The sequence below is a fragment of the Telmatherina bonti genome, assembly GCF_933228915.1.
Source record: "Telmatherina bonti genome assembly, chromosome: 22".
Taxonomy (NCBI): Eukaryota; Metazoa; Chordata; class Actinopteri; order Atheriniformes; family Telmatherinidae; genus Telmatherina; species Telmatherina bonti.
In genome coordinates, this window is record NC_136631.1 from 15,440,555 (window position 1) to 15,457,845 (window position 17,291).

At 37.9% G+C, this 17,291-nt stretch overlaps 1 protein-coding gene across 1 annotated transcript; it reads right to left on the reverse strand.

Moving 5' to 3' along the window:
• Positions 1 to 1,810: 1,810 nt before the first annotated feature.
• On the reverse strand, positions 1,811 to 15,596 carry lin52 (lin-52 DREAM MuvB core complex component; the record flags this gene model as incomplete). Its single annotated transcript, XM_079262416.1, has 6 exons — positions 1,811 to 2,213; positions 11,896 to 11,979; positions 12,163 to 12,229; positions 12,348 to 12,385; positions 12,475 to 12,549; positions 15,578 to 15,596. 6 exons carry the CDS (start codon positions 15,594 to 15,596, stop codon positions 2,158 to 2,160), a joined length of 339 nt encoding a protein of 112 aa, XP_079118542.1. The 3' UTR covers positions 1,811 to 2,157.
• Positions 15,597 to 17,291: the final 1,695 nt, after the last annotated feature.

Genomic DNA, 17,291 nt, shown 5'->3' on the forward strand with positions numbered 1-17,291 from the left:
TGAGTGCTGAATAAAGCTTCTTGCTGTTGAATCAGGGTGGAGGCAACTTGATGACAGCACACATGTAGTGCCGAGTCAGGGGAAAAACTAAAGCTCAGCCTGAGTCTCTGCTTCCCCAAAGCACTTGCAGGGCGTGATGTGATGCGTTGCCCTCCCTCCCCTTCTCCCCAAGTTCGAGAGAGAGAGAGAGAGAGAGAGAGAGAGAGAGAGAGAGAGAGAGAGTTTGCAAGACCCGCAGCTTTCTCATGGCTCCTCCACAATGGCATGTTAGGTAGCTGCCCGTCGGCATTGCTTAATTAGGCGAGGAGTTGATTAATTTGCACTAATTGACAGCTAATTTAAGGGCTCGAGGCACATCGGATTGACGTTTGTCGGGGCACAGAGGCTATGTGGGGTCAGGCCAACGCATAGCGGAGGGACGGATGGATGGACTGATTTTGCTTTCTCTCCATATGGATGACCAGCGCTGCAGGGGCTGACCTGCTTCTTGAAGAAGGGACATTCGGCTGGTGGGAGGCTGCTGGTGACAGGCTGCCACCAGTGAGTGCATCATATTGAGGATGTCAGAGTGCAGATTGATCAATGTTTACCGGTCAGTATCAACAAGTGTCCACATGCAACCAGTTTCCGGTGACAGCAGCATCTTCACTTACATTGAGGAAACCGATGTAAATAAGGAGTTTCTACCTGCAGACATAAGACCAGGGTTACTCTTGATTAAATTTGTGACATAAAAAAACGGTTAAACAAATTGTGAAACATCACAGATAACTGAAACGTAGTTTCCTTGCATGCATAAATAATACCTACGTTGCAGGTTTGGTCGTTTACAATGAACGCAGAAATCTGACAATAAACTAAATTTCTTATTGTGTAATAATTATCTGTAGTACCAGAAACACAAAGATTTGTGCCAGAAATCACTGGTGGTAAAGTACTGTAATGTTATCTTGATAAGCTGTTGGTATAAAGACTAAATAAATGAATTTAGACGCTTAAGACCAAAGCGGTGTTTTTGTTTAGATGAGTTTTGCTACATCTGGATCATGTAGGCCTTCCTACAGGTTTACAGCTACTGCAAATAAACACGCGAACACGTTAAAAAAAAAAGATCAATAAGTAAATGGTGCATTCAGGGGACCCCAAATGTACCCACCTGTATGAGGATGCCAATTTTTATTTTATTTTATTTTTTTTCCACAGGGTGAGCCAGGGTCCGTGTGGGAGGCAGGGGGGGTGAAGCCACCGAGGCAATGGCGGCCTCTGTCCGTGTGAATCGGAAAGACGATTAGGGGCTTATTAGCGGCCAGGGGAGAAGTGTAACTTGTTGGGAGTTAGCGGCCAGAGCCTCAGCGACATCTCCAGCCGAGAACAGTCCGAGGCATTGTCTAACCTAATTATGGCGGATGGACTTCTTTTTGTTTCCCACTCGGCATGCCTGTCTGATTCTCTTTTTGCCTGGCCACTAACTCCAACAAGGCTGGAGTGTGCTAATTAGAAAAGAAATGGTCCTCGTAATTATGTCACCTCTTATTAACGGCGATGACAATGAGCAATATTATTTTTACGCAATGTTTTGTGTAGGGGACCCTGCTTCCAATGCTCATTAATGGGAAAACATGCCCTGCTAGTCGGGAAAGCACTCTCACATGTCCACAGCCGAGAGGTGCTGCTCTGTGAGGAATGGCGCAGGCATGAAGTTATTGCCCTAATTAAAAACTGAACAGTCTCTTTAAAAGTCCTGCATCAGCAAAGTTTGCTGCTTTGGTTGCTAGTTTAATCACCTTAAACAAACTTAGATAGACTACTGTTTCTTTTAGTTTTTAAAACTTTATTATACAATTTCAAGAACTGCAAAAACCCGAAATGTTTAAAATAGACTTAATAATAAATAGGGAACATTTAATCAGGATAATCAGAAAGCCACAGAGACGTTCTGTGGAAACTAAGTACACATAACAGCAAAGGCATCTAGAAGACAACAGTTTTACTGAGAAATCTTATGAAGACTTCAGTGTGAGAAAGAGCATTTTGCTCTAAAATTATGGTTTGAATGCAGTTTTTGAACTTCGTAGTGAAGTTCTGAACATGTTAATAAACACGTCAGCATCACCTTGAAATCCAAAAAAATCGTGATGCTAGAAAAATATACTTTAGTCACTTCTTAGGCCTTTCCAAGATGTTCAGGAACTTCCCTCTGGTCATTTCTCTGGCTGAAAAACAAGAGCACAGGAAATCCTACATTCAACAAACGGAGCAACAACAGAGAATGAATTTATAGTGAATCACTAATACATTTCCCCACAGCTGCAACACCTTTAGGCAGCTAGTCAGACATGCAAAGCAAGTAATTAATATCTGTATTACCATAGTTGAAGGAAATGTATTCAAACATTTGTTCTTTCAGCAGATGGAAGAAAAAACATTCAGCAATAATGAATCTAACCAAGATGGAAAACACAAGAGTGAAGAAAGCAGCAAAATGTCTCTAGATGTCTTTATGGATGTTGAAAAAGGAGACATGACAAGTACAAGTTAGGACAAAAATAAACCAGAAAATCAAAACTTGTGGGTTGCCAGTCTATCGATTTAACCTGAAGGGTCATGATTGGCTCAATGAAATAATGCACAAAAGAGAAAAACAAACAAAAAAAGAATTGTAACAAACAGACAAAAAATAGAAAAACCAAGGAAACAATACACATAGACAACATTAGAAAGGACTCATCATGCCCAAAGTTGCAATCCAGTGATCATGAACAGGTACTTTTGACTCAATTTAAAAATGATTTGGCCTTAAATATCATTAAAAACACTTTACATAACAGACTTAATGGGAGAAAGAAGAAAGACTGAATAAGATGAAGAAGGGCGATTTAAGATTTAATGCCAAAAGGTTTGAGAATAGGGCAGCTGCTGGGGTTCAGGGTGTACAACTATAAAACGGAGTGTCATCAGTGTGAAAAGACAGTAATCTTTATCATGATCCGAAATTATCTGAAGGGGGTATTATTCAGTAAGGGTAAGGTCTGAGCACTACAAGTTCATTGAGGGCAGTAAAATTGTCTGAAAAGATTCTAGAGGGATATTACCACGATTACCTATGAACCGAACGCCAAGTCCAACGCAGGACCAATTATTGCGGGGGGGGGGGATGTTGTGTTTTACAGTGTTAAAGATGGGACTTTAAGGGTGCACTCACATTAGGATAGTCTGCTACACTCTACTGAGCAGCCTCCTCCATCACCATCTGAACACACCTTAACAAATCATCTGTGCAAAGAAATGCTCTAAAACCAGCCTGGAGACTAAAAAAATGCTACAACTCTTTTCATTCTCAACCATTATTCATGAACAGATTACAGATTATTTTCTCCAGAAGGTCAGTCTGGAGATAAACTGATAGTTACTAACACTAAAGTGTTTTGATAGTAGTAGATAAACAACTTATTTATTCGTTATTTTCCATTGGCTTGTATGGTATATTTCATTTTTCAAATATTACCTCACCTTACTTACATTTGCCAGAAGATTTTACTGGCATTTGTAATTCATAGAAACCATATTAATACAACTGTCCACATGGGACAGCACACCAGTAAGGTATATAATTTTTGTTGATGTGGAAATGAAATAAAATAGGTTTTGAACAGGTGTGTTCATTCTGTGTCAGATTTGCCCCTTGAAGTCTTTTTATGTACCGATTTTAAATGCAATCACTGCAGAGGTTCCCTGTGAAAAACAAAAACCCATGTGTCCATGGAAACTGCTAGGAGTTTAAAAGCAGCATCATGATAAATCCCGGAGGGGTCCTATCCATGTATTATTTTATTTAACATAGCAGTATCCTCTCAGCTCTTGCCTATGTTTTTATGGGCTATAAAGACGGGATCACCTCAAAAACTTCATCTGACATTTATCTGCTATGTCACACAAATACAAAACTAAAAAGCAACAAAGAGGGCTTATTGCAAATGTGCTATACACAGAAAGCTATCCATCTCCGTACCGCCTGTAAGAAAAAGAAAAGGTGATTAGGATCCGGATTGGCTGCTATGTTCCTGTGCTGGTGCAGAGAGCCCATAGCAGCTAATGAAAAAGATGAGGCATTTGGTAATTTAGATGAGTTGGCCAAGGTGGAATGATAATGGTGTATTTGGGCGTGGGGGCCATGTCACCTTGAGGTGTCCATCACTAGGTTAAAGATGATGCTAATTGGAATGGGATGAATTCATTTTGCACTATGCTGTCTCTTCAAATAACCCTAAACAAAGTCATCAACACACTGCTGAGCGTGCTTTAGATCCAAATGAAGCCATTAAAATTAGGTGAAGAAAGCAATTACATCAGGATGACCCGAAAACTGTTGGGGCGATGGTGTCACGTGCCTTTTAGAGCAATGACACAAGTAACAGTAAAAGGTAGCAGTTCATATTTTTGATTTTGAAGGTGTCATGACTTTCTCTCTCATTATCGCTTTCTCCATCTCATGATGAGATCAAACTGTGAAAATAGATCAAGGATGGCTGCGCTGGCCTTTTTGAGATTTTTCACCCGAGTGTCTCATTAACTACGGTTCAGGCCTTCGACTCAGACAGAAACTCAAATAACTGAAAACATCATAAACTTCATCAAATGTAAATAAACCTCTCAATTCTGAATACTGGTTTTATTTTTATTAAAATGTCAGATGGGATCATCAGGAAGAAAATTAGCTTTGTTTAACTGATAAATAAGTAAAATCTAAGTGGGTAAATTTAAAAGTTTTTTAAGGATGCAAAGGAAATTCAATCAACTAAGCAAAAAGTATTGGTGTTATTGGTTTTACTGGTATTTCATTAGACCACAGTTTAACAGGAATTTATTAACCAACTGGTCATCAACATCCAGGTGAAGCAACTAAAATGAATGTTAAATGCCATCCAGTATGGAGCAAGAATGTCACCATATTTCATAACAATCCATTCAACAGCTACCAGGATCACCAGAAGACCCCATGTGTTACAGTTCAACCAACAGAGACCACCCAACCCAATTAATGACTGTTAATTCAGAGGGCGTACTTCAAGTTAGAAAGCACTGGTTATTATCCATAAGTGGCCATTTTGAAATAAATATTTTTTAAAAGAATCTGCACAGCTCTGGTCTAATTTCTTTTGAACCAATTAGCATTTGGAGTTTAGAGCAGAAAGAGAAGGACTTATAACGCAAAACAGGCCACATTTTCATTTAGGAAAGAAACAAGAGCACATTTATTTAACATTGTAATGGTGTCCTGAAAAATAAATTGAATCTGTGTTTAATTGTAGAAGTTTAGGCTTGGCAAGCAGCCAATGATATTCCCATAAGAGATTTTAAAGAAGCAACTAATTATGTCCATCTTTAATACAGTCTATGGTGTTTGAAAATTACTGTTGGCCAAAATAACTTGATAAACATGTAATTACAGGTGCACAAAGCCTGCAAGACCAAGTGTTTGCTGGCTAAAGTATATTTGGTAAATGATATGATACAAAACACTTTTCAAAAGGAAAAACATAACAACAAAGTTTAAACTTAATATAAGTATTTTATAGTAAAGTTACAGTAAAGACTTGGTTGAGCATCTTTTGGTGAAAAAACTCAGAATTAGTTGATTTCCACAGGCTCCAGATTTATCCAACTATATTTACTCTACAGAAATGTTGGTTTATCTAATGTCTTTTAAGCATGTGATAATTAACAGAGGCATTATTTAAATACAAAGCTGCAATATTCTTACTAAAACCCCATCAATTTAAACATATATTAATCATTAAATGCTGTTACTATTAGATAATTTATGGGCAGGGTTTCCACTACATGTAATTCATTGTGGCGCACCGCCACGCGTTCAGAATGATGATTTTTTTTTTCAAGGTTTAAAACAATTTTAAAGGATATATATGCACATATATGTATATGTATATACATTGTGCAAAATGTGAATCTTTTAATGTGAACAAAATTTTTGTCTGAAAGGTGTACATTTGTGTCATTTCTTCCAGAACATGACCCTCACCCATGCCACAACTGGACTTGACTCAGGCCAAAGCGGGACTCTTCCTATGGTTAAAGCAGGACTCTCACATATAACATAGTACACAACTCATGAACAACAAGGTTTTTGTTCTTTTTTATTTTAAGTGGGCCGAATCAGTTATATTAAAAGTTAACTAATGAAAATTGCTGCTGTAATTTGATTCTTTTAATAAGCCATGTAACTTGCTATGATCCAAGATTTTCAACAGGCGTGATACTGGTGTGTGGCCACAGCGTACACATCTGATGTTGCTCACAGTGGTCCTCAGTGTGCTTAGGGAGCTTGTGTGTCTGCTCAGACACATGAAAAATTAGAGGGAACATTGGTGACAACTAGTTTATCATAACCAATCTTTACATCTGATCGGGGCTTGTTGCAATGCTCTATCAAAGATTTATTTAAACATAAAAGATGAAGAAATGAGACATTTTTCATTTTCAACAGTAAACCTTTTAAGCAATAAAGTTAATTATGAATAATTGAAAAAAAGACTGAAATGGTTTTGTTCTCAGAAATACACAACAGCACGCAGATCTAAACAAATAGACAAAAAAACTCTCAAAGTAGACGCATTTGTAATGGCATACTCATCAACACACAAACACTTACACACAAGCTTTGTCATACACTTGGAGAAATCAATACTGATTAGGGGGACTTAAAGATTTGTTTAGTTGATTAGAAAGGTCAATTACTAATTTTGCACTAAGTTAATCAGCATCTTGTTACGACTGCCATCCATACTAAATGACACCTTATGGATTCGCTTGGTGTGCCTTGCCCTGTTGATTTGTTGCCATCTAGTTATCATTTTAGCTCTTACTGGTAAGATTTCATCCCAATTTGGCTATTTTAGTAAAAAAAAAAAAAAAAAAAAAAATACCACGTACAACATGCAGGCTTCATTTAATCTAGAATAAGCATTCCAAAATTTCATGGCTATGGATTTCAGGCCGTGCTTGGTACAGACCGACAATGGAGATTAACCTCTAACTGCAAACACCTAAATGTGGCAGGAAGCTCTTCAAAAACGTTGCCTACTTTTCTAATCTGAACAGCAAGCAGCAGAAGCTGTTGCAGCCTAAAATATGTCTGTAATTTTCTGCTCCACACTTCTAAATCATTTTCATTTGGCAAATCCCAGGTAGATCAAATGCAAATGAAGAAGACATGGAGTTGTGTAACATCTTGCTATCCCCCTCCTTTATGGAAAGTGATCTTGGTGTCACTCACAGCCCCGACTGCTGCTACCATTGTGTATAAAATGAGAGGAATCATGAGCATCATCACTTTGTCCAACAAAACCTCTGCCCTCCCTCTCTCCCAACTGGCAGACTCCACTGCCAGGCAGACTCCTGGTGAGCTGCTGGACCCCCGTTAGCTGCAGAGATGGATGACCACCTGTGTTAACTGGAGTCTCGGACCTGAGCCCCGACTGCCCGAATTCACTTTCATTAAGAGTTAAAAGGACTTATCTGATCCTCACTGCCCATCACTGAGTGCTGCTCAGCTATTACGCGATGTAAGCTTTATTTAATGGATTTAACATCCACTTTCACTGCCCTTCTCTCCAGGGACAAGTGAGACACAGAGGAGATGACACACACAAACACTCAAGCATGGCAACACTTGAAGGTACACATATTCATCTGATGCACCCGCCCAAACACCCCCGCCTTGCAACACATACACCTGACGCTCATGTTTGTGTTCAAAATTCAATTACCCACTTATTGATACTTCACAGGGATATTTAAGATGCAGACACGAGCTGTGATTTCCCAGGGGAGCCACTGGTTCCTCTTTATGTCCCAACCGAGAGGGTCCACCCCCCACCCCCCTCCCCTCCTCCTCCTCCAATGCATTTTCGCCTGGCTGACACACACGCACACACATTCACACACCAAAACAAACACATCTACACCTCCCAACCCCTGCCCCAGCCGATGCCTGTTCAAGAGGTGTCCTTATTAATAGGCAATCAGTCAAAAATCATTCATTAAAAAGCCTAAAAGGTTTTACACCCGCACTATGATTAGCTGGGAAAGAAAATCCAATGAATTCCTAATGCCTTTATGGAAATGAGATGTCATTTCCGATCTGCTCAGGGAGGCGGCAGGCGGGATTGAGGAGTGTTTGTGCGAGTGTGTGTGTTATGCTCTGCCTCTCTTCTTTCAAGCAGCTCCAACACTGATCCTGCTTAAGATATCTGCACGCTCTATCAGACACAGATGCAACATGCTGCACAATGGAAAGAGATGCTCCTGTCATGCTGTTGCAAAATGTGTGGAGAACTCACTGAAGATTTCTCGACGAGACTGATAGTAAACATTCCCAAAGCATGAAGTGGAACCACTAATCTTCCAAGTAGCCAAAGCAGGAGATTATCGGAATTTAAGGTGTTTAACTTTTCAAGATTCTTGTTTTACCTTGCGTGATCTTAAAAGAGATTCACATTAACTCTGCTACTCAGTGCTCCTCCGAGCCCAAGGAGACACAGGGGAGATTTGAAAATACAAGCACAGTGAAATAGTAGGGGTGAAAAAGAGGAGGAAGAGCAGTAGCAGGGATAGCAGGAAGGCACACCCCGTTCCTCATTCAGCGGCTGTCAGCTCAGGCACTTCATAACCGCCCGCCCCGCGGTCAGCCCGCCTTGATGGATTGATGGAGGCACATTAGCACGAGTGGGGCCCAGTGAATGCAATCATATTCAGCAGCGGCATACTTCTAATAGGCTGGAGATTGATCCTGAGGGTGAGGAGGAGGTGGCGGTGAATGCGGGCCCATTGGGAGCTGTCAGGGCAGGGTGCCCTTCAGTCTCACCTTCAAACAGGCAGATGCAACAGGGGTCACACTGGGTCCATGCTGCTGGGTGGTATTATAGGAGTGTAAATAAGACACAACAGGTGGTTTCAGAACTCACTGACATTTTTAGCTGCATAATAAAGATTTTTATCATAAGAATGTGGTCTACATTGTGCATTTTGACACATATTTCACCTATTTTTGTTTTTTCTACCATCACAAGAAGATCTTGGAGCCAAGGTGGGAATGCATACTGTAGTTAACGACTTTTAAAAGATATATAATGTGTCGGCAAAAAATTTATCATGATAACAAGGAATTAATCATCAAATATCAAACAATGTGAATGCAATTTAGGGATCATGATTAAATTCAATATCAGTTCTAAAATGCATTGACATGAAGGATTGTTGTTCTCTAATACTAATGCCGACATGGACAAGTTTAATCTAAATGTTATGTAAAACCAAATCAGATGTATGGCTGATGAGTGAACATTTTCTTTGTTCTGCAGGGAAACATAATATAAAATGCTTTAATAATCATTTGTGTGTCAAACTCTCGCCAGCTTGCCATGATACTGTTGTTTGGGCACAACTTTTCTGGTGACCCTGATTGTCATGAGTGTGCATGTGCAGTGAAGCAGCGAAAGGTACAGCAGCAGATTTGAAAGGGAAAAAATAAAGCTTAAAAAATTATTAGTCAGTTACAAAATTAGTCATTGACCATTTTGATAGTTTACAACTAATCAGGGCAACTCTGATTTAGTTCTTTCTTCCCTTCAAGAATACAGAATCTACAGTGAATCTTTACTAAATATGTGAGTGAATCTTTTGCTTTCCATTAGGCTACAAACACTGAAAACTAGTTTTAGCAATAAAAGGCATATTGTAGCCTCATAATTAAAGTGTGGTTTGCAAAAACACATGAAATCTTTTTTTCAGCATGTGAATCAATCTTACTGTTTTGCCCAAACTCCTAAAATGATCAGGACCTTGCCTGCTACTTTATGTAAGTTTGAGATATTTTAAGCTACAAAAGCTGCAGATGGATTTGCAAGAAAAGCTACTTATTTTTGACACAAGCTTAAGATGCAATCTGCAGCAGTCTACAGTGTAAACCTCTCCAAATTAAAAGCACATTCAAGGGACACAACTGTTAAATGGTAGTCTGTAGCCTTGAGCCCACAAGTGTAAAAATGCCACAACCCACTAACTCCTGCAGTCATGTTACCAGCCGTCTCAGTAGCCGGGGCCCTTCAGTACAATCCCAGGGGATCACTCAGCTTTCAATTACCTCCAATATCAGCACTTATCAGTCCTCAGCTTTCTCCAGAGACTTAAGGCTTGATGCCCATGCTCAGCAGCCCAGGACTGGGGCATTCATCATGGTGCGGAGTAACAGCTGGTGCCTCAGGACGAGGCACGCGTCTACTCCCTCTGGGACCCACTGGAGGCCAGCATCACATTGTCACATTTTGGGGGAATGCTTTTAGGAGGAGGAGTGTATGCTGTCTGCTGCAAGCGTCCTACCTTAACATCTATGTTAACAAATAGCTACTTTACAAACACAAGAATGTAAAAGAAATGCAGGAACTTGCACAAGTCCAGCAGTTGGGTGGGATGAGTTTTCACTGCTTGATTGTGCTCTGCCCATTAACCAGCTTCCTCTTTAATGGTCCACATGTTGAAGGGGGAGGGGCAGTAAATCCTGTCCTCTACCCTCGCTCTGCCGTATCTCTGCAGAGTATGTTTACGGGCACTGAAGAGTGCACAAACATGATGAAAAAGTAGCTGAGATTTACAGGGCCTCCCCTGACAGCCAGGAAAAGGAGAAAATTAAACCAGAGAGCATTAAACAGGCACCGATTACAGGGCTGCTCTGACACCAATAATAACCATCATTGTGTCCCGTCATCCTGTGGTACATGACATGATTGCAAAACCTGCAATCCAACACCTATGACAGCAAACATCTTCATGGCAGAAAGATTACAGGCTTTTTCCCATTAAAGTAAATCAAAGAGATTACCTATTTTCTTTTTTATATATTAGTATCAAATTGGGACTGATGCAAATACACAATTTGCTACAAAATCTATTGATTTGTTTCAAATTCTATCTGTTGCAGCAAACTTTTGACATTTAAATCACTCTGAAGAGCAATCTCATGATCTTTCAGATGAATAATCACTTAAGAGTTATGGAAACTCCAAACTTTCACTGAAATTCCTTCATAACATTCAACATGTTAAATATAATTATACATAAGATAACAGACACTGATCATGAGGTCAAACCACCGCCAGTTGGATTTTTAATCTATATATACACACACACACACATTTATCTCCTTCTAGTAACAGGGGGATGAAACACCATTCTTCACTTCACTTGGGCTTTCACTAGACAAATTTATACCCATTTTCCTCATAGGATAATATAAGCACTTAGCTACATCTCTCTAATCCACACTCCACAAGGATTACGACAATGGAGGCGGTGGTGGATGGATTAAACAAATAAATTCTGCATCCATCAAATGTTTGAGCATTTGTTGTATGAGCTCATGTTGGCATGCCCGTGCTTCTCACCTTTCCCATGTAACAAGATTGACCTAAATCCATTATTTTAAGACCTCAAGATCAACTTAACTCTGCTGTTTAACAGGAGTTTAACAGGAATTCATCATCCCAAAGTTACAGCTTCAACAATACGTGTGTGATTTTGAAAGAAAAATACAGCCAACGAGAACCCAACCTGTTTGGAATGTGGAAGCAGTCATGCATACTGGGAAATCCACCACACTATAGAAATGGAACAAAACTCCTGTGAAGGCTATTAGCACCATCTAGTGGTGACGAGTTACGAACCAGGGACTTCTGGCTGTTTCACAGTAGTTTTCAGTCCACTGAAAGTTTTAAATCAAATGATTGGAAAGACTGATAAATAAAAACTTGAAAAGGCTTCATTTTCTTAAGATGAACCCAAACCTCCATCTTACAGTATTGGTCTTATTCTTGTACTTACATTCCTCTAAACCCAGCTGGTAAGCGAGATTTTGAAGTCCTTTCACCTTCTCCATCAGATTGGCTGTGGTCAAACTTCCCAACTCTACAGATTTTTACAAAAAAAAAAACAACCGAACATAGATAGCTTGAATACATTTACTTGTTGGAAAAGAACCCACCTGAAATGATTATACTCTTAACACTTTCCAATCCTACAATTTTACATGAAGTTGCAGATATACATAAATACTTTCAAAGTGTCATGATCTTTGCTGTTTGTAGCAACCTTTCAACATTTCAATGTCCTCGCTCTCCAGCTCAGCCATCCACTTGGGGGGAGAGTTGGTGATGGGCTGCAATGTACATAAAACAAAGATATGAGAAGGCAACTCATGTTTTATATTGCTGTGCTAAAGCCTATTTTACAATCCAGTTTGTAAATCAAAGCCAGTGACTGCAAATCTAACTCACATTTTTAAAAGATGCTGCAAATTCTGCAACTCCAGGCACTGTGAAAGAAATGACAGGCTCATTAAGACTTAACATAATGCAGTGCTGTAGTAAGCAATTACACAGAAGCAGAGAGGAGATAACTTACACTGTTCTGGCCACAAGTCTGGTGATGCTCTGTCCAGCTTCTCAAAACTTAGCAAAGAAGTCTCAAAATCATCCCCTGACAAGACAAAGAATCTGTTTTTTTTTTTTTTTATTCTTCAAGGTTCCCTTAAGAAAATGTGGATATAATACATGCATACATTGTCATTGTTTCAACATAATGATTCATTAGTGGACGTTTTATTTTTTCAGTCAATCATGGCAGATTAAACACAACAAATGTGGCTTCAACTTTATTGGTTTAAAAGTGCACTCACATCAGGTTTGAATCAGGAAATTTACTTTCACTGAAATTTAATTTATAACCAACAACCACATCTTTAAAAAAACATAGACTGTGCTCACAAAGGTAATCACTTCATTTATGAGACAAAGTGAATCCAGAAAGCAGTTCATCATAAGAAATAGAAAGCAGTCAAATGCAGAAATCACCCAGTATTTCATACCATGTAATGCTATTGTTATCCTTAGTTATACTTCTGAGCTTCATCCATGCCTTTAATTACTAAAAGCTCAGCTTATTATGTGTGAAATTAATTCAACTAGCTAAACTAGTTGAATTAATCAGTAGTCTCATATGAACACAACTGAACCTTAGCATTTTATTTAGGTACAGAGCTTCACATAGTGTGACTGGCATCGTTTACGCAGTCAAAGTGTCTGTTACACATCTGTACAAAATAATCTGTACATTATAATCCTCAAATATAATCCAGTGCTATAACAACAGCACACACTGAAACCTCATCCAAAAATTAATAATTAAATTACTGTTTGTAATAGTGGTAAAAATTTCAAAGTCAGTTTTTGGCAACCTTAAATTAAACTTTAAAGCAGGGTTCCTCAATTAGGTCGTACGAGAGCCACAGTCCAGCAGATTTTCAATATACTCCTGCCTCAACACACCAGAATCATATTTAACTTGCAGACTATTCTTACTTTTCTTACTTACTATTCTTACTACTTCTGCAAATTCACTCATTAAATTCTAATTTTATTTATTTATTAAAGTACTTTTTGTACCACAAAGCAACACAAAGTTCTTTACATAGATCAAAACAGTTCATGCATATTAACATAAAACAATTTAAAAATATTCTAAAATCTCTTTCACACCGACACACACATAACCTAAGTACCCCCACCCCCTAAATTTCCCCATTCCTCCTTCACCATTCTACTCAAGCAACAACTCTAACCCCCATTGTCATTCATTTGAGTCAAGTGTGTTGAGCTGGGACACATGAAAAACCTGCTGGATTGAGGCTCTTGTAGAACTTGAAGAACTCTGCTTCATTGGAAAACTGTTCAATGAAGATACATTAGTTAGAATACAAAAACTACCACATATACACTATAATGTTTTCTTTTACAGTTTGTGCTCCCTTTCTTTTGTTTTCCTCTTAATATTTATATTAAATTTATCAATAAAAGATAAATAAATTAAAATTCAAGGTCTCAAAATAGACAAAAGAAGTTAAGCTTCATGCCATAAAATATGGGATCCAATAGTTATGGAGGATATTTAGATTGATATGACATATTTAAAAATCATGCAAATGGTTGCTTTCAGTGACTGTTGCTAAATATTTGTTTTGGAAGAACTGCAGCTTAATGTTTCAAGTGACTGATAATCAATCCTGATTTTTTTTTTTTTTTTTTTACCATCCCTGCAGATCAGTCTAGGGAATTTTAACCTGTTCTTCTGTACAAAGCCATCTTAGTTGAGAATGTGATTGGTTTCCTCAGAAACGTGTTAGAAAAAAATCTCCACTGAAACAATTCTGCTAAATTATGTTCAGGACACTGACTTGTCCAATTCAAAACATTAAACATAACTTTATTCTACTCTCGTAGAACAGTTTGGTAGAACACACATGGGAAATCAGCTAAAGAACAGATTCTCTGACTATTTCCTTGAGGACTGACTTGCATATGTAAAAATTCCCAGTTGCATTATTGTTGGTAAGCTGAACTAAATTAAAAAAAAAAAAAAAAAAAAAAAAAGAAAGGAAGAAAAAAAAAACCCAAATCATGTTAATACCACCATTTTCCACATATGGAATAAAGTCATCATTCTATAATATTCTTCTTCTAGATCTGAACGTTAAGCTGATCATTTAAATAAAAAACATTCATGCTTATAAATCATTATTAGAAACAACTTTCAACATTTTTAGCGACCCAGATCAGTTTTTTTGGGGGGGATAGTGACTTTTTCCTTGCAACTGATGTTGTTCAGTGTTCTGATGAACTCCTGAACCCTAAACATTAAGCAATGAGTGGAAAGTCATTCGTTGCTCAAAAATAGCTTTAATGGTCCAAGAGGATAACTATATTTAAATTTCTTCCATCTGCTTAATTTCTTTAACATTTCTTGTAACTTTTCCCCTTTGCTCTATTTTAGGCTGTCTGATATTTCTCTCTTGTTCATACAAAAACACACTTTCACAAACATTTTTTATGAAAAACATACTTTGGCACATCTCTATTCTTTAGATAAAACTGGACCAAAATATTACTCTGCATTTTAAATTCCTATTGTGAAGGTTAACATACTCACAGATATAGTACATAATTTACTATAAATAAAACATAAGTGTAAGGTTTTGTCTCATACGTTTAATAACTCTATTCGTAAACGAGTACACGCACACACTTTGTTCAAATATTCAAATATTCCACCGGAAAGTGTTAAAAAAAATATATAAATTCACGTTCACTACATACCATAAAACAACAAATACATTTAGTTATTATTATGTAATAGGTTTATTGAGAAGTTTTAGTCCGCGTACAGCAGGAAAGCTTGTTATTTATGAGGTGTGTGGGTGCAGTTGTTGGGCAGGTTCAAGCCAGCTTTTCACTCTGCTTCCCTGAACACAAGACACAAACACTGTGGCTAGGGGAGCCTTTAGTCAACGAAAAACATCATCAAACAGTAATAATACAAAGCTCACATTCGTATTTTGTCATTTCTATGTGTTTTAACGGAACGACATTAGATATATTGACGATTTAGTTTTCTGGAAATTGTTAAATTTCCCATTTATTCACAGGGTTTCGGGAAAGGAATTAGAATTTACCTCCATTTGGAGACGCCATCTTCAGAATCATCACGTGATGACGGGTAACCAATGGCAAAGGTTGACGAATGGACATTCACTTTACAAAAACGCCAACAGAGGGCGCACTTTTCCACTCTCAAAAAAACTTCAAAATAACCAATTTCGGCTCTATTCTTTTTTTTTTTTTTTTTTTTTTTTTTGCAAGACTGCTATTTACCATATAAATATGGTAAAATGAACTTTTATTGTTATACTCTTGATATTTAAAATTATTTTAATTTAATCTTTATATATATATATAAAAATAACTGCTGGACTTGTACATATATATATATATATATATATATCAGAGTATATATATATATATTTACATTTATATATACATAAATGTATATATATATATACATTTATATTTATATATATATATATACATTTATATATACATAAATGTATATATATAAATACATTTATATTTATTTATTTATATATATATATATATATATATATATATATATATATATATATATATATATATATATATATATATATATATATATATATATAAAAGCTTAGAGAAGATCACATTAAGTTCACCTGTACAGGTTTGAATGCATTTTAGGCTTGTTGTGAAATTTCACAACAAGCCTATATAAATATATATATATATATATATATATATATATATATATATATATATATATATATATATATATATATATATATATATATGTATACACTATTCACAAAAAGTTAGGGATATTCAGCTTTTGGGTGAAATTTCACAACAAGCCTAAAATGCATTCAAACCTGTACAGGTGAACTTAATGTGATCTTCTCTAAGCTTTTAAATGCACATGTGCAACTGTTAAATGTTTCAATAAATTTTGCACAAGTTGCTGTTCTCTAACAAGGAGCTTGACGGCAAAAATCACGGCAGGTGTGTGATCCTTGAATTGACCAATAAATGTCCTGGTTCAGTTAGAGCTGGTGTTTAAACAGTTGTCCTCATCATGCTGTTCACATTTTGACATCATGAGACCAAGACGACACCTAACAATGGAACAACAGTCCCTTGCCATTGCGATGCTTCAAACAGGACGTTCTCAGACAGAAGTGGCCACTGAGCCTGGAGTGTCACAGAGTGTCATCAGCAGGTTGCAACAGAGATATGGAGAGACTGGAAGAGTCACAGAAAGGCCTAGAAGTGGACGTCCTTTGGCCACATCCCGTGCTGATGACCGCTACATTGTGAACACTGCCCTGAGAAACCGGATGATGAATGCCACTCAACTCCAGGCACGTTTAAGAGAGGTAAGAGGCACCCAAGTGTCACGTCAGACCATTCAAAACCGTTTACATCAGCGTGGTCTGCGTGCTAGACGACCTGCACAGGTACCTGACCACACCACCAGGCACAGGCATCATCGTCTTGCATGGGCCAGGGAGCATTTACGCTGGACGAGGAACCAGTGGGCCTCAGTGCTGTTCTCTGATGAAAGTCGATTCACACTGAGCAGAAATGATGGCCGGCAACGATGTTGGAGACGTCAGGGAGAGCGCTATGCATCAGCCACTGTTGTCACCAGGCGAGCTTTTGGTGGTGGCGGTGTTACAGTGTGGGCAGGGGTGTCCACTTGGTACAGAACTGCCCCACACTTTGTGAATGGTACAGTGACAAGCCCATACTACCTGAATAACATCATTAATCCAGTGATTGTGCCCCTACATGAAC